Source organism: Chelonia mydas, chromosome 8 (assembly GCF_015237465.2).
Source record: "Chelonia mydas isolate rCheMyd1 chromosome 8, rCheMyd1.pri.v2, whole genome shotgun sequence".
NCBI classification, from domain to species: domain Eukaryota; kingdom Metazoa; phylum Chordata; order Testudines; family Cheloniidae; genus Chelonia; species Chelonia mydas.
Window position 1 is genome coordinate 72,026,966 of NC_057854.1, and position 21,461 is coordinate 72,048,426.

Below are 21,461 nucleotides of genomic sequence, written 5' to 3' on the forward strand. Positions count from 1 at the left end.
GGATCAAAACAAGAAATAGACCAGATTTGTTTTGTATTCATTTGCTCCCCCCTCCCTCCCTCCGTGAAATCAAAGGCTGGCAATCGTTTCGGTGAGGTCTGTCAGGGGCACCTTGAAAAGTTTAATGGAGATTCAGTCCTACCTGGAATACCAGGGGGAAGGATAGCTCAGTGGGTTGAGCATTGGCCTGCTAAACACAGGGTTTTGAGTTCAATCTTTGAGGGGGCCATTCTGTGTGACAGTTGTTTTTGTTTCTCCTTGATGTAAAGCCACCCCCTTTGTTGATTTTAATTCCCTGTAAGCTATGTCGTCAGTCACCCCTCCCTCTATCAGACAAACGTTCTGCGCCTTTTTTCAGTGTAGACGCCATACCACAGCAAGCATGGAGCCTGCTCAGATCACTTTGGCAATTATGAGCACTTTAAACACCACGCGTGTTATCCAGCAGTATATACAGCACCAGAACCTGCCAAAGCGAAATCGGGTGAGTAGGCAACATCAGCACAGTGACGAGAGTGATGAGGACATGGACACAGTACGGGCCCTGGCAATGTGGGCATCGTGGTGCTAATGGGGCAGGTTCATGCCGTGGAACGCCGATTCTGGGCCCGGGAAACAAGCACAGACTGGTGGGACCGCATAGTGTTGCAGGTTTGGGACGATTCCCAGTGGCTGTGAAACTTTCGCATGCGTAAGGGCACTTTCATGGAACTTTGTGACTTGCTTTCCCCTGCCCTGAAGTACCAGAATACCAAGATGAGAGCAGCCCTCACAGTGGCAATAGTCCTGTGGAAGCTTGCAACGCCAGACAGCTACTGGTCAGTCGGGAATCAGTTTGGAGTGGGCAAATCTACTATAGTGGCTGCTGTGATCCAAGTAGCCAACGTAATCAAAGATCTGCTGATATCAAGGGTAGTGACCCTGGGAAACGTGCAGGTCATAGTGGGTGGCTTTGCTGCAATGGGATTCCCTAACTGTGGTGGGGTGATAGATGGAACCCATATCCCTATGTTTGCACTGGAGCACCAAGCCAGCGAGTACATAAACCACAAGGGGTACTTTTCAGTGGTGCTGCAAGCACTGGTGGATCACAAGGGACGTTTCACCAACATCAACGTGGGATGGCTGGGAAAGGTACATGACGCTCGCATCTTCAGGAACTCTGGTCTGTTTCAAAAGCTGAAGGAAGGGACTTTCTTCCCAGACCAGAAAATAACCGTTGGGGATGTTGAAATGCCTATAGTTATCCTTGGGGACTCAGCCTACCCCTTAATGCCAGGGCTCATGAAGCTATACACAGGCAGCCTGGACAGTAGTTAGGAGCTGTTCAACTACAGGCTGAGCAAGTGCAGAATGGTGGTAGAATGTGCATTTGGACGTTTACTGACTCACTTAGACCTCAGCGAAACCAATATTCCCATTGTTGCTGCTGCTTGCTGTGCGCTCCACAATATCTGAGAGAGTAAGAGGAGATGTTTATGGCGGGATGGGAGGTTGAGGCAAATCATCTGGCCGCTGGTTACGCGCAGCCAGACACCAGGACGGTTAGAAGAGCACAGGAGGGCGCACTGCGCATCAGAGAACCTTTGAAAACTAGTTTCATGACTGGACAGGCTACGGTGTGAAAGTTCTGTTTTTCTCCTTGATAAAACGCACCCCCCCCCCTTGGTTTACTCTACTTCCCTGTAAGCTAATCCCCTCCCCTTCCCCCTCGATCACCGCTTGCAGAGGCAATAAAGTCATTGTTGCTTCACATTCATGCATTCTTTATTAATTCATCACACAAATAGGGGGATAACTGCCAAGGTAGCCTGGGAGGGGTGGGGGAGGAGGGAAGGACAAGGCCACACTGCACTTTAAAACTTAAAAAATTTAAAACTTATTGAATACCAGCCTTCTGTTGTTTGGGCAATCCTCTGGGGTGGAGTGGCTGGATGGCCGGAGGCCCCCCCACCGTGTTCTTGGGCGTCTGGCTGAGGAGGCTATGGAACTTGGGGAGGAGGGCGGTTGGTTACACAGGGGCTGCAGCGGCGGTCTGTGCCCCAGCTGCCTTTCCTGCAGCTCAACCATTCGCTGGAGCATATTAGTTTGATCCTCTAGCAGCCTCAGCATTGAGTCCTGCCTCCTGTCATCACGCTGCCGCCACCTATCATCTTCAGCCTTCTCTTCAGCCCGCCACCTCTCTTCATGTTCATGTTGTGCTTTCCTGCACTCTGACATTGTCTGCCTCCACACATTCGTCTGTGCTCTGTCAGTGTGGGAGGACAGCATGAGGTCAGAGAACATTTCATCGCGACTGCGTTTTTTTTTGCCTTCTAATCTTCGCTAGCCTCTGGGAAGGAGAAGATACTGTGATCCTTGAAACATATGCAGCTGGTGGAGGAAAAAAAAGGGACAGTGGTTTTTAAAAACACACATTTTATAGAAGAATGGATACACTTTCACGGAAAACTTTGCTGTTAACATTACATACATAGCACATGTGCTTTCGTTACAGGGTCGCATTTTGCCTCCCCCCACCACGTGGCTCATCCCTCCCCCACCGCATGGCTAATGGCTGAACAGAAATATTCCCCGCCCCAGACAAACAGCCTAGCAGGAACGGGCACCTCTGAATGTCCCCTTAAGAAAAGCACCCTATTTCAACCAGGTGACCATGACTGATATCTCTCTCCTGAGGATAACACAGAGATAAAGAACGGATGTTGTTTGAACGGCAGCAAACATCAGGACCACACGCTGCCATGCTTTCTTATGCAATGATTCCAGACTACGTGCTCCTGGCCTGGCATGGTAAAGTGTCCTACCATAGTGGACAGAATAAGGCTGCCCTCCCCAGAAACCTTTTGCAAAGGCTTTTGGAGTACATCCAGGAGAGCTGTATGGAGATGTCCCTGGAGGATTTCCGTTCCATCCCCAGACACATTAACAGACTTTTTCAGTAGCTGTACTGGCCGCGAATGCCAGGGCAAATGAATCATTAAACACGCTTGCTTTTAAACCATGTATACTATTTAAAAAGGTACACTCACCAGAGGTCCCTTCTCTGCCTGGCAGGTCCAGGAGGCAGCCTTGGGTGGGTTCGGGGGTACTGGCTCCAGGTCCAGGGTGAGAAACAGTTCCTGGCTGTCAGGAAAACTGGTTTCTCTGCTTGCTTGCTGTGAGCTATCTACAACCTGACCATCATCCTCTTCCTTGTCCCCAAAACCTGCTTCCGTGTTGCCTCCCACTGCATTGACGGAGTCAAAGCACAGGATTGGGGTAGTGGTGGCTGAACCCCCTAAAATGGCATGCAGTTCGTCATAGAAGCGGCATGTTTGGGGCTCTGACCTGGAGCGGCCGTTTGCCTCTGGTTTTCTGGTAGGCTTGCCTCAGCTCCTTAAGTTTCACGCGGCACTGCTTCGGGTCCCTGTCATGGCCTCTGTCCTTCATGCCCTGGGAGACTTTTACAAAAGTTTTGGCATTTCAAAAACTGGAATGGAGTTCTGATAACACTGATTCGTCTCCCCATACAGCGATCAGATCACGTACCTCCCGTTCAGTCCATGCTGGAGCTCTTTTGTGATTCTGGGACTCCATCATGGTCACCTCTGCTGATGAGCTCTGCACTCACCTGCAGCTTGCCACGCTGGCCAAACAGGAAATGAGATTCAAAAGTTCGCGGGCCTTTTCCTGTCTACCTGGCCAGTGCATCTGAGTTGAGAGCGCTGTCCAGAGCGGTCACAATGGAGCACTCTGGGATAGCTCCTGGTGGCCTATACCGTCGAATTGCATCCACACTACCCCAAATTTGACCCGGCAAGGCTGATTTCAGCGCTAATCCCCTTGTCGGGGGTGGAGTAAAGAAATCTATTTTAAGAGCCCTTTAAGTTGGGAAAAAAAGGGCTTCGTTGTGTGGACGGGTGCAGGGTTAAATCAATTTAACGCTGCTAAATTCGACCTCAACTCCTAGTGTAGACCAGGCCTTACTGGAGAATAACTTAACGTGGGTCTATTTGCCAGTTACAACCATTACCACCAGTGGTTTGTTGGGGTGTGACCATTTTGCTTGGGATAATCTTACAATCCTTAACCATCTTCTGACTTCTCTATCTACTATGCAGTGAGTATGGTAAACTAACAAAGTAGCGGGAGGTGATGCTGCCATGTTTAAAAAAAAAAAAAACCAAAATTACAAAAACACCTCAGTCAATTTCTCTCTTTTGGTTTCTCTTAAATGATTGAGAAGGTGGAACACACAGATTTTTGCAAGAGCAGCAGTTATTCTGCAGGGTTGTTCATTGTACTGGTATACTTTTCATTTTGTGCTGAAAATGAGATGAGTACAATCTGACAGTTTATACTAAATCTAGATGAGAGAAAAGTGAAGACTACAGTCCTGGTTCATGACTTACTCCTGAGAAAATTCTGTACCAAAAAAGTAAAATTCTGCACATTTTATGTCCATAAATAAATGTGGAGGCTCCAGCATGGCAGTGGGGAGCACAGGTCACTGGCTGCATGGAGGTGGGAGATCACCCTGCAGCCCCCTCCCTGGGATGATTCGGTGATGAGGCTGCACCCAACCCAGTGCAAGGGCCGGGCCTGTCCCAGAAACACCCCAGGGTCCTGCCCCTCCGTGCCAGGTGCACCAAGATAGCAAGCAAGAGGGACAAACTCGTATACATGCCCAGCCCTGGCCCCTGATCCAGGTGAGGAGCAGGCAGGATCCAAGTGTAAAGGGGCTTGCTGTGAGGGGATCCAGGTGTAGAGTGAGAAGGTTCTGTGTGGGGAGCTTGGTGGGGGGGGTCTGGGTGCAGTGAGGGCTCTGGATCTGGGAGTTCTGAGGGGGGGAATGAGATTCAATGGGGGGATTTGGGTATGGGGGGGTCCAGATGCGTGGGAGTTGGGCAGACAGCGGAGCAGCTCCCAGTGTACAGTGACCACTGACCCACAGCTGAGGAGCGATGAGGCAGGAATTGGGGGGTAGGTACAGAGGTTTCTAGGGTGGGTCTGACCCAAACCTGGCCCTGGCTGCTCCTTGCAAGGGAAGAGGAAGTCTTGTTCTCCTCATCCAAGCTGGGACTAGCAGCTGAACCTGGTGCAGGTTAGGAGTCACCAGCCTCCTTTTCCTCCTCCTCCTGGCCTGTGATTTATCTCTCCACCAGCTGCTCTGGGCTCCAGAAACATGTCTGTGCTGCTGGGGAGGGGCATGTGACTGCTTTTGTGGCTTCCCTGTCAGAAGTTATTTTTCTGCAGGGAAGCAAAGAAATCTGTGCAGGACATAAATTCTGCATGCACATCCCCTTAGACAGCAAGATCTAATCAGAATGATGTGATTAGTGTTTAGTTTGGTTTTAGGCAGTTCATGTTTGTGGATTGTATTTGTTTCTAGTCTTAGTAGTCATTCATTTCTAGTCCTGGTAGTCTATCAATCTGATCAGTGCCATACCTTCTCAAAGTGGTCACTGGTCTCTCTCTGACCACAGGTTTTTTTGGGGCTGCAGTCTAGGAGTGAATGTGACAAGTCTTAAGTAAAAACATATGTTACCTGGTAGGTATGACTTCCTTGTTAAGTAGTGTTTTGGTTCTATTCTTTAGCTGAATTGTCTTTCCATTAAAGAGAAATATTGTGGGTTTATTTTCTACACTTGACTGTTGGGTTTGTCATGGCAATTTGTTCTTTGTTTGTTCATGGAAGCTGTTACACTTAAGCCTCATCTCACAGTTTAGCTGGCATAGCTATGTTGGTTAGAAATATGAAGAAAAAAAAACCCTACATGATATAACTGTGCTGCTCTAGTGTAAAAGTACTTATTATGGCAAAAAAGTTTTCTTGACAGTATAGATTGCTTTGCTTTGTTTGGGGAATTGGTACAAACTATACTAGTGTAGCAAGACCTTAGTAGTACTGAGGAAGTTGTTGGTGTAGATGGAAGGAATGTTTAACTGATCTTCAGTGTGACCTGCAAAGGAAAACAATTGGATTTTTGCCTTTTATGTGATAGTTTTAACTGGTTGTTTTTAATAATAGAAATTCTGGTTCTGCCTGTACTGAAGGCCTCTGGTTACTAGAGAACAAATACAATGATGACCTCAAATGTCAGAGTGAAATCTGTGTATTTGAAAGGGTCAGGAGGATATTTAGTCAGACCATTTAAAACCTTGTTTTTGTTAAGACCTTCTTAACTTCAAAGAATAACATAGGCTTCCTCCTTCTGAAGTATGAGTCAGCATGCTGACCCTTTAGTTGAATTATGAGGTCTCATAATTCATACCGTCTTAGGCATCCAGACAATCCTCAAGCAAGCCAGGTTTGGTATTCCTGATATTTAAGGTAAAAGACAAGCAAGAGAACTCTATTGATGTGGGGAGGAGGCAGCAACTCTACAGTCTTCACAAATCATAGAGTCAAGAACGGGCATAAACCCAACTTAATCCTTTCTTGGTTACCTATAAAACACTTGTATAATGGCCAAAAGTGTCTAATTCATTATCTGAGCAATATCTCCAATGGTGCTGGAACACTTTTTATAGTGGGGGTGCTATGAGCCATTGAACCAAACTGTAAATCCTGTATATAATGGAAACCACTTCAAGTCAGGTCTGCAGCACCCGCCCTGTACCCTTAGTTCCAGCACCTCTTAATATCTCAGTCATGGTGCAGGATCCAAAAACCTTTGTTCTCATAAGATGAGAACATTTATTCATATGTTGCTATTTCACTTGCTGCTATTGTAGAGCTTGACTAACCGATTTCTACTGCATTGGGAAATTATCAGAACACTGGTATGTCTGAGAAATGTTATAGAATATCCTATGATACAAATTAGCTTTACATTTGGACTAAAATATTTCAGGGGAGAGCACAATGCCATCTCTTTTTAAGTAACTAATTTGTATTACAGATTGCCCTGAAATATGATCCACAGGCAGAAGAAGATCTACGCAATTGGATAGAAGAGGTTACGGGGCTGACCGTTGGTGCAAACTTTCAGCTGGGCTTAAAGGATGGCATAATCCTATGCGAGTAAGAAACAAATTTTCTCTTTATCTTAGTTAGTTTTTGCTCTTTCCAGGTTCTAGAGAGCACTAGCTGAGGACTCCCTTTTGAATATATCACAGTTCTCAATAATCAGAATACAGTTACTACCAAGGAAGAGTCTGCTTCCATGTCTGCTTTCTCTTCCTTGGGCTCAAGAAAGACTGAGAATTGAACGCAGATCACCGGCATTTCAACAACATTTATCAGAGATATGACACTACAGTATGAAACTGGCACATTTTTATGGATTTGTGTATGAATTAAGAGACTTATCAGATTTCCTCGAGCCTAAAATAGGCCCTTTACATAAATCTGAATCTTTTAACCAGGACCAGACATGTTTTGCATCAAGTCACTACGTCTATGGTAGCATGAACAATAAAGATTTTTACATAATGCCTGTACAAATAGTGTGAAAATGAGATTCACTATTTACACATTTCATTAATTTTTTCCCAGACTTATAAACAAACTGCAGCCAGGATCAGTGAAGAAAATCAATCAATCAGAACTAAATTGGCATCAGGTAAAAAAAATAAAAAATCCCACCTCCTTTGTTTCCAGAACTGACGTGAATGGGATATTACTGCCTCTTTACTTAAATCTTTCCAGTGGTTGATTAACTATGTGTATGAAGTCTTAAGCAAATGGGTAGACTTGGTTGTCCTCTAAATGCTACTTCAGTACAAATGTTTAATAGCAGCTTTAATTACTAGCAGAAATTTCAGGTATTAGACAAATAGCAAGACTACTTCCTTAGGAGGAAAGATTTTTAAAATGTCTGTCTTAGTTAAACTTTTAACTAGAACTTTCCACCCAGCCAAAGCTGCTAGATACCACAGTCTATGCCATATGAAGTTAACAGCCCTGTATGTCATACTGTTCAAGGTTATTGCATGAAATGTCATTCTGCAAAATAGGAATAAATACCACTGAAATCCTTTCATTACGCTTTTTTTAAGCGGTGTTGCATGAAATATTGGTATATAACTCAAAAAAAGATTAAAATGGCAAAATGCACAAGCAGTAATTGTATCTCTGATATCCAGATTAAAATTTAAATTAGGCTACAAATTTGTTTTTGTACATAAGGATTGGTCTGTCTAGTACACAAGACAAGTTATGCTTGATAGTCCCTTGTAAATGGTCTAGGACTGGTCTAAACTAAACAGCCTTAAGAACAGTTCTTCTGTCATGCCTCTGAAAGAAAAGGCCAAATTTAGTCCTTACTTATGCTCTATGCAACCCCCCTCATCCTGACTGGGACCTAGAGGCACTACCCAAAAACAACTAATAAATAGTACCTGAAGTTAGGCTGAATATGTCCCAGTGAGTCAACAGTAAGATGCACAGTAAAAACAGGTATTTCACATTTGACAGGTTATTAATGGACCAATTTAAGTTAAGTTGGACATTAAATGCCTTCTGAAACACACCCGCTATTCCATAATTTCTATAAATTGTAGTTCTTCCTTCAAAAAAGTATTTTATAACACAGCTCCGTGGAACTAGACTGTTGGCACAGAAATTTGACTTTTTTTTGCAGGCGGAGGGGTATTATTGAAACCAGTGGCTCTCAACCTTTCCAAACTACTGTACCCCTTTCATGAGTCTGAACTGTCTTGCATACCCCCAAGTTTCACCTTGCTTACAAAATCAGACATAGGTGTGCTGTGACACATGTATTTCTATTGCTGAAAAAATTGCTTGCCTTTCTCATTTTTACAATATAATTATAAAATAAATCAACTGGAATATAAATATTGTACTTACATTTCAGTGTCTAGTATATAGAGCAGTATAAACAAATCATTGTATGAAATTTTAGTTTGTAGTGACTTTGCTTTTAGTTTGTAGTGACTTTGCTTGTACTTTGTATGTAGCCTGTTGTAAAACTAGGCAAATATCTAGATGAGTTGATGTACCCCCTAGAAGACCTCAGCGTACTCCCAGAGGTATGCATATCCCTGGTTGAGAACCACTGATTTAAACTAGAACATCTCTGGGGAAAACAGACAGATGCTGTGTAGTGCCTTGTCAAAGACATCTGCTAGGGATGTCAGCCACTAGCCACTGTTGGAGACAGCGGCCAGACTAGATGGACCCCGAGTCCGATCGGGTATAGCAGTTCTATGTACAAAACAAAAAATCCAGATGCAGAATGAATGATTGTTATGTTAAGCTTTACCACCCATTTACTTTGCTCTATGTTGTGTCCCATCTGTATTACATCTTGGCTAAAGTCTTCAAGGCAGGGAGCTTGTCAAAGTTCCTACTGTACTTTTGAAGCTATAAATATTTTCTAAAATGAAACATTTGCCTCGACATGTTTTATTTTTCAGTTGGAGAACATTGGGAATTTTATCAAAGCCATCCAAGTCTATGGTATGAAGCCACATGATATTTTTGAAGCAAACGATCTCTATGAGAATGGGAACATGACCCAAGTTCAGACTTCACTTGTGGCACTAGCTGGTCTGGTAAGTATTTATCTACACAGAATATACTGTACCACACTGAACTGGTAGAAATCCATGCATTGGCCAGAATCATTCCTTCCACTCATAAGCGTAGAACACTTGGCAGGCAAGTCCTTCTGGTATGCTGCTCTCTCCCCCACGGGTCCTGCAGAAGCCAGACTTTGGGTGCCTTGGTTTCTCCCTTGTCAAGGCAGGGGGTACAAGGATTGTGGGTAAGAGAGGGTTGGGATTATGAAAGTGCTGTCTTTAACAGCATAGTCCCCTGCTTACATGTGACAACCCAGGAAGGAGTTTGACACAGTATTAACTCATGCTAAATCTTCTCCACAACAGCTGTTGAGCAGCCACAGAGTAACTTTGCTAATGGTGGCTTGATATATACTAAAGCTATTCTTGCAGGGAGCAGAAGCCAAGAGGGTTAGCGTCCGTACAGGACAATGTTTTTTCTGTGGACTGGGGATGTCCTAGGTCTGTGAGGTAGGAAGGTCTTGTACTCAGAACACACACAGCAGCCAAACCCCATTCACTAGAGGAGAAGTCTGAGAATGTGGAGGTTAACCTCAGAATCCTTAATATCTTTAGACCCTCCCCAGCCCATGGTTTTTTCAGGGTGAATACGACCAATGAATCACATGTATTACTCCTTTTGAATTTCACAAGGCTATATGAATAATTACTATTGTGGTTGGCTATGTAACCAGTAGAAAAAATCCTGCCAAAGAACACTTACCTCATTGTACAGGATGACTGTAGTTGAATATTAGAAAATGTTTCTAGCAGTAAAAGATATACATACTAAATGTAAGGTTTCAGAGTAGCAGCCGTGTTAGTCTGTATTCGCAAAAAGAAAAGGAGTACTAGTGGCACCTTAGAGACTAACCAATTTATTTGAGCATAAGTTTTCGTGAGCTACAGCTCACTTCATCGGATGCATCCAATGAAGTGAACTGTAGCTCACGAAAGCTTATGCTCAGATAAATTGGTTAGTCTCTAAGGTGCCACTAGTACTCCTTTTCTTTATACTAAGACTTTGTCAAGTAATACTTTCTCTTTTCAAGCAAATCAAAAACTTGCTGGCCAATATTTTAAAGAAGCGACTAATGATTTTAGGTGGTGGTTTTTTAGTTCCCATAGTGACACCTTAAAGGGACTGATTTTCAGAGTACAGAGATGCAGCACTTTCTGAAAATCAGGCCCACATAAGGCATCTTAAATTTGGGACCCAAAAGTTGAGGCACTCAACTATTAGTCACTTTTGAAAAGCTTAGCCTGCTGTCCGTGGATGGGGTGTAATTCCTTCAAGAAGTTCTAGTGGCAAGAAGTATGATTTGAAAAGTGAGTGTTCACTTTTTGAATGACTTATTTCTACTTAGGCAAAAACCAAAGGATTCCATACCACAATTGATATTGGTGTCAAATATGCAGAAAAGCAAGCAAGGAGTTTTGATGCAGGAAAACTAAAAGCTGGCCAAAGTGTAATTGGCCTGCAGGTAAGCATGAGATTAAAGTTTTGTGTATGGTAAACCAAATTGAGAAACCATCCTCAAATGTGATAGATAATTTGCTGTTTGAAAAAGCAATTGATTGTAAAGTGGTATTCACTTAAGGGCTTGTCTATATGAACATTTAGTGCATGGCAAATGTAAATCTACCACACGCTAGCCCGCTATGTACGAACTGTCCATGTGGACATTGCCATTGCAAACTACAAGTTCTCTAGTGCACTTTGTAGTATCCAGCAGCAGGCTTGCATGAGGTAGATTTATACCGCAGCTTGCTGCGTGCTGTTTATGTAGACAAGCCCTAAAATGAGTTGCTGGTTTCTCACCGAGAACAAGTTCTCTTTCTGCTGTTAGTGTGCGGTTTGTTTTCTGTCCTTGTAAACAATTGATAGGATTTCTAAAATTGAGTGACAGTCAGTGAAAGGAGTTTTTCCTCTACTGTAATCTCTAAATTAGGCTTAGTAGAATTAGATATTTATCAATAAATGTTAATTTCACTGTACACACACAAGTAGATAAAAAATATTTCCATTCCTACTCATGAAAATGTACAAATGAGCAAAGAAAGAAAAATGCTGTTTGAGAACTTCAGTCCCACCTTACTGTTTATAAAACATGTTGTTTTACCAGCATTAGAAGAGCTGGAACAGGGGGTGCTGTTCAGGTAGCTTTAAACTTTTTGAATTGCAGCATCTGCTATCATTAAATAATTATTCAATGACCCCTTTCATCTCCCCATATGTTCCTGCAACTGTGAAAATTTAAATGGGCAAAAATGAAAAAAAATGCATAACCTATAATTTTACACAACTGAATATTTAAAACCAATGATCATGCTTAAAAATAAACATTGATCTGTCAAAACTATAAAAAATAGAATTCTGCCAGGCCTAAATATAATAGGGATACAGAAGTGGGCTTAATGGTTCTTGTAAACATTGTTTCTCTATCCCAAAAAATAGTGGTTTAGAAGCAAGTTAGAAGCTTGCTGGATGCAGTGCTACTTTGAATTTTGAGGGGTCTGTTCTTTCCATTTTCTGTGCTAATCAATCAGAATAAGACAATAGCATCAAACGTTAATTTGTTGTACCACACAACTGCAAGTACAGTAGAACCTCAGTTACGAACACCTTGGGATTGGAGGTTGTTTGTAACTCTGAACAAAACATTATGGTTGTTCTTTCAAAAGTTTACAACTCACTTAATACTGCTTTGAAAATTTACTATGCAGAAGAAAAATGCTGCTTTTAACTATCTTAATTTAAATGAAACAAGCAGTTTCTTTGCCTTGTCCATTTTTTTTTAAACTTTCCCTTTTGTAGTTGTTTACGTTTAACACAGTACTGTATTTGCTTTTTTCTCTGATACTACCTGATTGCATACTTCCGGTTCCAAATGAGGTGTGTAGTTGGCTGGTCAGTTCGTAACTCAGGTGTTCATAACTCTGAGGTTTTACTGTAATATGATATGAATTAGCCTTTCCATCATAGAGCATATGGTAAAATATGCATTAGTGCACAAAATGAAATTAGGTTTCTCTCTCTAATCAGCACCCTATTGGACATAGCCATTGAAATATGGCATTGGATTACTTGTCATTCTTTGCTCAAGAGAAGCTCAGTATCTGTTTAGAAGTGAACATTAAGGTCAATGGCTAAGCTGTAACTGCTTTTTCTATGTTAAGGTCCAACCAATGCAATTGTTGTTTGGATCTCTGTTCTTGGACTAGGTCTCCTTGAGTTGCTATATCACCCTTTTTTTGTGTTTTTATGAAGATGGGAACCAACAAGTGTGCCAGCCAGGCAGGTATGACTGCTTATGGGACCAGAAGGCATCTCTATGATCCAAAAATGCAAACTGATAAACCATTTGACCAGACAACAATTAGCTTACAGATGGGTACCAACAAAGGGGCCAGTCAGGTAAGCAAGGTTACATGTGATACAGTATTTCAAAATCAGCTATTGTCATGACACTGCAACACTCCAGGGGGCAGGCAGATAGTGACAGGCTGAAGGGGTGGATCTGCATCTTGCTAAGGAAGTCTTCAGTTGAGACCTTGTGAGGGCACAATACCAGTAGTGCTTCCTTGCAGTGATTCAAGAGCTGAGTCTCTTGTGGGCACATGATCTACTTCCTCCTGAAAAGAACTAGAGGGAATAAAAAACAGTGCCTACAGCCAGCCCCTTTTTCTGGCTGTATTGTCAGAAAAGTAAGGGGAAACTTCATTTCACATACTCACTAGCCAAAACCAAAACGAAAGACAGCTCCCTGGGCAGTATCCTGGTTGAATGTCCACCATCCCCTTTGCAACATCCAAAAGGGGGGCATGCTGGGCTTCTCAGCAAGGCCTTCCCACTAGGGGTTGTAGAGCTATAGCTTAACTTTTTTCACTGCTGTGTTTAGTAGGTGTCAACTGTTGGTCCTGTAATATTATTGTATTTTAAGTCACTTTTTCCGTTCAGCTTGTACAAGTGGATGCTGTACATACAGAACTCAGTGAAATTCATTGTCAGGATTCTTCACTGAATTTTAGAGTATCCTTACCATAATGCTTACTTTATTATCCTGTATCACTAGGCTGGGATGCTGGCACCAGGCACCAGAAGAGATATTTATGACCAGAAGATCACATTACAGCCAGTGGACAACTCTACTATTTCACTACAAATGGGTACTAACAAAGTGGCTTCCCAGAAGGGAATGAGCGTGTATGGGCTTGGACGACAAGTGTATGACCCGAAATATTGTGCTGCTCCAACAGAACCTGTAATTCATAATGGAAGCCAAGGAACAGGAACTAATGGGTCAGAAATCAGCGATAGTGATTATCAGGCAGAATATCCAGATGACTATCATGGCGAGTACCAGGATGACTATCAAAGAGATTACCATGGTCAGTACAGTGACCAGGGCATTGATTATTAGATCTGAATCACATGCTCAGTATATTAGTCCATTATTTTATTCAGTAAAAACAAAACTAGCCTTGTGGAATTGTTACCCGTCTTCCTACACACTATGCTTAATGTTCCTAAAGAAAGATTGCCTTACATACATTCCTTTTTCCTTTCTCTGCCTTTTCCCTCTTCTAGTTGCCTTTAGTGCTGTAACAGTTGTAGTCTACAGCATGACCAATAACTGCATATGAAGTAAAAAGGAATACTGTGAAAGGGGAGTACTCTTGTACAGCCAATTCTTTTAATAAAGATCTATGCATCTTCACAATCCCCTACTTAAATAGGTATTTACACACCACATCCACCCCTCCTTTTACTTATTTAGTACTTACCTAATTTCTGCATGGAACACTGAAAAGACTTCCATGCTTATGTTAAATGCTAAAAGTTAAGCTGCAGTATATTAGTAAATAATTACTTTATTTCTGCAGTATGGTTTGCTTTTTTAAAGTCAGACAGTAGACAGGATAAATGTGCATTTGTGATTGTGTATTCATTCCATTATCTAAACTGACCAAACTCCTAGAATAGTTGTCTTACTAAAAAGGGAGCTTGTACAAAGTCCTTGAGCCCACAGAAGTCCCATGTTTTGATGGTGCATTTATTTTTATTGTATGTGCCATAATATATCCATGTAGAAATGCTTTTTCTTCCTTGAACTGTATTTATTGCCACATTTCTCATCATAAACTGGTCCCATTGTATTTTTATAAATATTTTTTTTCTTGAAGGTGCATGACTTTGATGTCTCATTTATTTGCTACATTACTATGCTTAGAACATTAGTTACCACAGAAATTATTCCCAAATCTTATTCTTGGCTATGTCAAGGTAATCTAGAACCCCCACAGCTCAGGAAATGTTCTGAAAAAAATTCTGAGAATGGTTCTGAAAAAAATTCTAGAGGATCTGTGTCAGGCCAGAGTATGAAATGTTCTTTTCAACATTAGAGTCCTAGAAAGGGAGGGGATCCCCTGCCCCTGCAGATCCCAACTGGGAGCAGCATACAGAAGAAGAGAATACTCTCTCCAATCCCATGAGCTACTGGGTGGAGCATCTGTAGGGTTTCACTAGGTGGTCCTCCCTAATGTTGAGAGCAATATTGTCTAACTACACATTCTGCAGGAATCTGCTGTGCTTACCCACGCTCATTCCCCCAGACACCTCTAGGTATCAAGCAGACCTCAACTTGAAACATGGAGTTTGTATTGACCCCTGTGAGAATAATCTGTGGAGGGGAGAATAGCAGTTTATGATGAAAATGCAATTACAAAATCCAGAATCTTACAATTTGGGAATAGGAGAGTTCATTTCTCAACACAGTGAGGAGTTGCAGAATTACAACAGAGCCTCTGCTTTGGCCTATACCCTTGACATGGCAGCATGTACATTCATACTATATCTGCAACTCAGAGGTGGTGTTTCAATTAATGCTTAACAAGTTGCCAGAGCATTAAGTGTAGCAATCAAAAACTACAAGCATACAAATCTTAGGCAGCTGCCAGCAAACAAAAAAAAGGGCATTATTTGTGAGTGGAACAGAAGGCTGTCTCCCTCTGTGTAGACTACTGAGAAGCAACACTAAGGGTTTGTCTACACTTGAAACGCTACAGTGGCATCACTGTAGCATTTCAGTGTAGACATACTTATGATGACAGAAAGGCTTTGCCTGTTGTTGGTGTAGGTCATCCACCTCTTCCATCAACCTAGCACCGTCTACACCAGGGGTTAGGTTGGCCAAACTGTTGCTCAGGGCTGTGGATTTTTAAAACCCCTGAGCAAGGTAGCTGTAGACCAGGCCTATCTTATTTGCCTTCTCTAACCACTTTAACAGTAGCCTAACACTAGGGGTCCCAGGGATGCTAACAAGGCTGTGCCAACATTAGCAGTGGAAGGGGGACAGTTAAAAAACTGTAGATGGGGTCTTTGATGTGAGTACTTAAAGAGTCATGCTAATAGCAAGCAGCCTGAGCTTGTGAAGGGCCCTTCCTTGAGGAAGACAGATAAACTGCTTGTTTGTTACCAAGTTCCTGCTGTTTGCTTTTGATATGGTTTGATATCAGACATTTTCAGCTGGCCTGATGACTCTAGCTTAGCTATTTATGTCTAACAAATCATCCTGAAGTCGCTGCTTGAGTCAACAGAATTAAAAATAACCATTTCACATATTAAGGGAGGAAAAGAACTGTCCATCAAACCTGTGAACTATATTTTTACTGCAGTTAGTTCTGTATAAGACAGCATAGGAGTTCAATCCCTATGAAAGTAATTCATCTCAGTGCCCACCCATCATGTTAAACAAAATGCTTAAAAGCAGTATTATGACTACTATGTCAGTTATGTCATATGGATTAGTTTCCTGGAGCTTGCTTTTTTTTTTAAATAAACTTACCTTGCTCATTAGGGCCACAATCCTGGTCCAACTGAAGTCAATAGTACAGGATCAGACTCAAATACATATAATTATTTTCCGCATTATGATGCACCAGGGAACGAGTTAATTAGCATGTAATATGCAAATCACTTTCCTCAATCTATAAACACAAGTTTTCATTTTTCAGTAGTTTAAGGTATCATGACTCTGAATTTAGTGGACAGTCCACACTAGGCATGAGGGAATACCCACATAGTGCTTAAAAATAAACTATAAATTTCGTACCAACTAATTGGTACATACATAAAGTCACAAATGTCATTACCTGTTTTCTTAAAAGCCCATGCTTTGTGTACAATTGTATTTCAAATTCATGTACTTTGAAATACACTAAAATTGATTAATACACTAATCCTGATGTCAGTCACTTAATGCTGTACTGTCATGCTCATGACTTCCATGTGGCAGACCTGTACATACCAGACTAGTGCTGTACATCCGAAACAAACTCCAGTACAGATTCTTACCTGCAACGTCCCTTCTGATTTTAAAGTTCCCCACTACGAAGTGTGAGTGCCTGTCAACTGCCAAATTTTAAAAAGACCTTTGTTCACAGAAAAGGTACTGTAAGGAAAGTGGCATTGCAGCCTTTACCACAATGTCTTAAAGCTGGTCTTAGATGAGAAGGTTTGTTTTTCAAAACAGACCTTCCTTCCCTCTACCATTCTAGAAAGACTTATTGAGTCAAGGCCCTTACTCATCCAGACTCATGGAAATTCCATTTAGCAGCATGGGCCTTACATTGAGGAAAAAGCTATTCTTCAGCAGTAACTGATACCCTCCTAACTTTGTGATTTAATTCTTAATCTGACTCCATTATGCTCCGTAGACTGATAAAATTAAGGGAATGTTGTTATAACTTGTTTATCAATTCTTAAGATAGTCCTTTTGGAAGTGGTCTCTCTGAAGAGTTCTTTAGAAGGGAAGCCCAACCCCACTCTAGCCACACGCAACAGGTTTGGTCCTGCCTCTTAATGTAGCAGATCAGAGGAATGGAGAGCCAACACATATATCGGGATCAGATTTTACTTTTAAGAGCCTGCAAAAAATGAAACTGACCAATCTAGTTTTACAGCAACATGTAAACAGCATAAATGGTGAAAAGTAAGTAAAGGCAACGGAATATAGGACATCAAAAGACAAAAGGCATTAAGTTGGCAGTTGCACCTGACAACATTTGATATTCAAGTGCTCTAAAGTACCTTTGAAAATGATCAATTAGGCATTCTTTGAAAGAGATGTAGTTACACGTATTCGGGAAGTGTATCTTTCACACAAAAGCTCATGTTCCTATTTAAATGCTTAATCTCTAGAATTGTCCTTCCTTTCCCACTTCTAGCAGATGTAGCCATGGAAAGATGACACAATGCATAACATAAACCAAAAACTCAATAGGAAACCATTAAAAGACGTATGTGGGAGAACATGGAGATGAAACAATGATAGAGGACTACTGTTAGCTTAGTCTGGGAATTAAATGCAATATAGCTTAACTGTCCTCCAACATATTGGAAGGTAGCTAGTCAGTAATCCATCCACACATTTTCTTAACATACTCAAGTTCTTCAGGGTAAGGAAAAATCTTTCCTTTGTAATAACACTGTACAAGTTTAAGGGACTATACACATTATTATAAAACAAGAACTGAAAATCCAGGACTTTCTTTTGAGAAGAAACGATATGTTGTTTGGTAGGATACTGAATGGCCATGGATACTTATCAGGTTTCTGAAGTCTTAAGATTTTCTGAATTTTGGTAGGGGTTAGAGCACTCAATTTTTTAAAATAGGAATGTACACAAGATAGGTAAAATGGTATCTTTTATTGAACCAACTTCTGTTGGTGGAAGGTACAAGCTTTCAAGCTAGACAGAGCTCTTCAGATTCTGAAGAAGACCACCTCTGCACTGCTCGAAAGCTTGTACCTTCTACCAGCAGAAGTTGGTCTAATAAATTACCACCTCATCCATCTTGTCTCTCATACATCCTGGGACCAATACGGCTACAACTCCACTGCAAACAACTATGGAAGATACTGTACTTAAAGATCATGTCTCCTTTTCTTTGGCTTTAAGGTCCCTGCACAGATTTAAATTTACCATTATAAACTATACTCCAGTTTCTGACATAGGATCTTTTAAGTGGGAGGTCATAAGTTTTTTTTTTCTATTTTTAAATTTCTTGTAAAATAAAATTTTATAAATGATTTTCTACTTTCCTATTGGTGTTTAGAAGTCTTTTCAGCAACAGAGAAACTGATTACACAAAGTGCTATTAAATGCACACAACAAACTTACATGACAAAAAAAATCTATCAACTTCTTTAAATTATAGTCATACTAGGGGTTGCTTGCATCTATCATGGCCACTAAGTTTTCAGTCAAGGACTATTTTCAAGATGATTATATACCTTTAAAATAAGTCTGTGCTGTTTAATTAGGAAGGACTCTTGAGTGGGTGAAGTACAGTACACGCTAACCTCTGTTTGGCCTGAAGGCTGCTGATTTAACAATGAGGACATTAGGTCACAGGACTAACCCTATATAAGTTGTCCTGACACCATCTAAAGGTAGGGTAGATACTCAAAGAGACAAAGATAGAATACAAATGAATCATTAATGATATCTTATCAAAGATAGGTGAGAAAGTCTGTTAGCCTTTGTCTTTGCCAATTGGATAGAGCAGCTATTAGTAGGGGCAGGCTCTCACATAGTAGGAATTCACTTCTGGGAGCCAGAAGTGAAGTAAATGAACTAATTTTAGTCCGCCTCACAAAATACCAGCATAGTTTGATATACTTCTGCTGAACATAGGTATAGACATGACTGGAGAAGTTTTCACAGTGTCTGGCTGAGCTCTGTGCCACTTGGGTCATTCTCCTTTTACAGCAGAACCTCAGTATTATGATCACCAGAGTTACGAACTGACCAGTCAACCACACACATCGTTTGGAACCAGAAGTGCACAATCAGGCGGCGGCGGCAGAGAGAGAGACAGACAGACACAAAAAGCAAATACAGTAGAGTACTGTGTTAATTGTAAACTACTAAAAAATTAAGGGAAAGCAGCATTTTTCTTCTTCATAGTAAAGTTTCAAAGATGTATTAAATCAATTAGCTGTAAACTTTGAAAAAACAACCATAACATTTTGTTCAGAGTTACAAACATTTCAGAGTTACAAACCTGCTCCATTCCCAAGGTGTTCATAACTGTGAGGTTCTACTGTACTAAACTCTCCCAACGCTGGACCCAATTGCCCTGTCCCAAGGGAAGAACCTCAGTAGGGGGCTAAAGGGGAAGAAATCTCCATAGTATTTCCTTTGTGGAATTTTCTCCCCAGTGCATGGGTTTTCAGGCCGGGCTTGCTGCCACACGGAAAAGGCTGCAGGGCCTGCCCCCAAACCTTAAGTTCTCCTGGGACAAGCAGGAAACTGGGTCCATCCTCATAGAGGACCTGTGTCTCTGACCACCCCAGTAGCAGTAGGGCTTTCACAGCCAGTGGCCATCCCTGCAATCCCTTATATACAGCCTCTGCGGATGATCCCACCCACTGCGTGCTCCCCTCCCCTGTATGGATCCCCAAACCTATAGAGAGTGTTAATGTCTGGCTGAAAAGGTGGGAGATAAGGAAATGCCGACACAGAAATCTCTACGTCTCCTTTTCACATGGTGGGGGGAGGAGGGGGAAGAATCCATAGATTTCAGTGGAATGGTCTCACCAATTTTTATTAGAAGACAAGAGAATTGCCACCAATTGCCTTTGCTGCCTCTGATATTTCCTCAGTTACTAAACAAACTGTCCTCCTCCACCTCTGAGTTTGTTCTTTAGGGCAGCAAAGACAGGAACTTTCTCTTACCTGCAGAAATGTTCCAGCTCATAGACTGAAACCATCTGTACTGCCTGTATATTTCTGCTAGAGACACCTTCTGGTCTCCCACTCAATCCTGCCCTCAAACAGGAAGTTAAAGCAGCTCTGGGGAAGAAGGGGGTTGGGGGGGAAAGGATTGTGTAGCGCTCAGTAAATACCAACATCAGATCTAGATCTAAGTGAATTTAAAAAACTCACTATAATATCCTGATCTTTTGAAATCTTTTCCAATTTCCTCCCAAAAGAAAGAAATGGACCCATGTATCTCACAGAATGAGAAAATTTTGACCTCATGAAAATGTATGACATCCAGGATCCAAACCCAACCCCAGAGCTCAACGAAACTTCAATTCTGCATAAAAAGACATTCCCTGATGCTCTTTGAGGGTTTTATTATTATTTAAACTTTTTGTCTACTCCTTCAGCATCTCTTCTGGAGGCTCCTCCTCTCTCCCAGAGTCTTCTTAGGACTCCATCCTTTGTCATCTTTTCACTCTCTCACCATGAGGTAATTTCCTTCACTCCCCAAACTACCACTTCTATGCCAGAAACTTCCACATCTACTTCTTCACCCTAGTACTCAACTTCTGTCCAATCACATCTGCCTCTCTAGGCCATTTAATCCTATGATCTCAGATCAACATAAAGAGCCCAGCTTATTTTCCCTGCTTTCTGTCACATACAAAATGTCTGTTCATTTTTATTTACAAACATTAGTATATCTAGAGGATTTATCCCTCATCTGCCCTGCAGAGAGGAGCCAAAGTGCTGTTCATAATTTTCCTCTATTTAAAACCATTCCTCACCAAAACCACCCATCCACCTGCACAAAAAACCCCTCCCCAAACCAAAAAACAACTGACCGACCTCCCACAAACCCCACATACCTTGTAGCCATTGTCTTGGCTGAGGGAAACTGGAGATAATTTCCTTCCAATGCCTTCAATATTGCTCCTTAATTGGGTGTAGTGGTTATTAAGGGATATTAAATGGTCCAAATGGGAATGATCTAAAAGAACCTTCTTTACAATTCTGTGCATCAACTGACCCAGGGACTACTAGCCAATATTTTCCATATAGGTGCATACAGAATTACTGGTGGGTCACATCAGCTGACTTATCAAGAGGGTCCGATACCAAAAGGATAGCTCTTAGACTTTGTCAACTTATGGTTTTTAAGCAGCACCACAAATC

General features: G+C 41.7%; 1 protein-coding gene across 1 annotated transcript in view; it reads left to right on the top strand.

The window, feature by feature from the left end:
- The window catches only part of CNN3 (calponin 3), a 51,416-nt gene extending 36,716 nt beyond the window's left edge, over positions 1-14,700 (top strand). Inside the window, exons 2-7 of the mRNA XM_037906693.2 lie at positions 6,888-7,009; positions 7,484-7,550; positions 9,367-9,504; positions 10,878-10,994; positions 12,782-12,928; positions 13,587-14,700. Of these exons, the coding sequence (XP_037762621.1) occupies positions 6,888-7,009; positions 7,484-7,550; positions 9,367-9,504; positions 10,878-10,994; positions 12,782-12,928; positions 13,587-13,934 (939 nt within the window). The 3' untranslated portion in view covers positions 13,935-14,700. The remainder of the gene's footprint in view (positions 1-6,887; positions 7,010-7,483; positions 7,551-9,366; positions 9,505-10,877; positions 10,995-12,781; positions 12,929-13,586) is intronic.
- Positions 14,701-21,461: the final 6,761 nt, after the last annotated feature.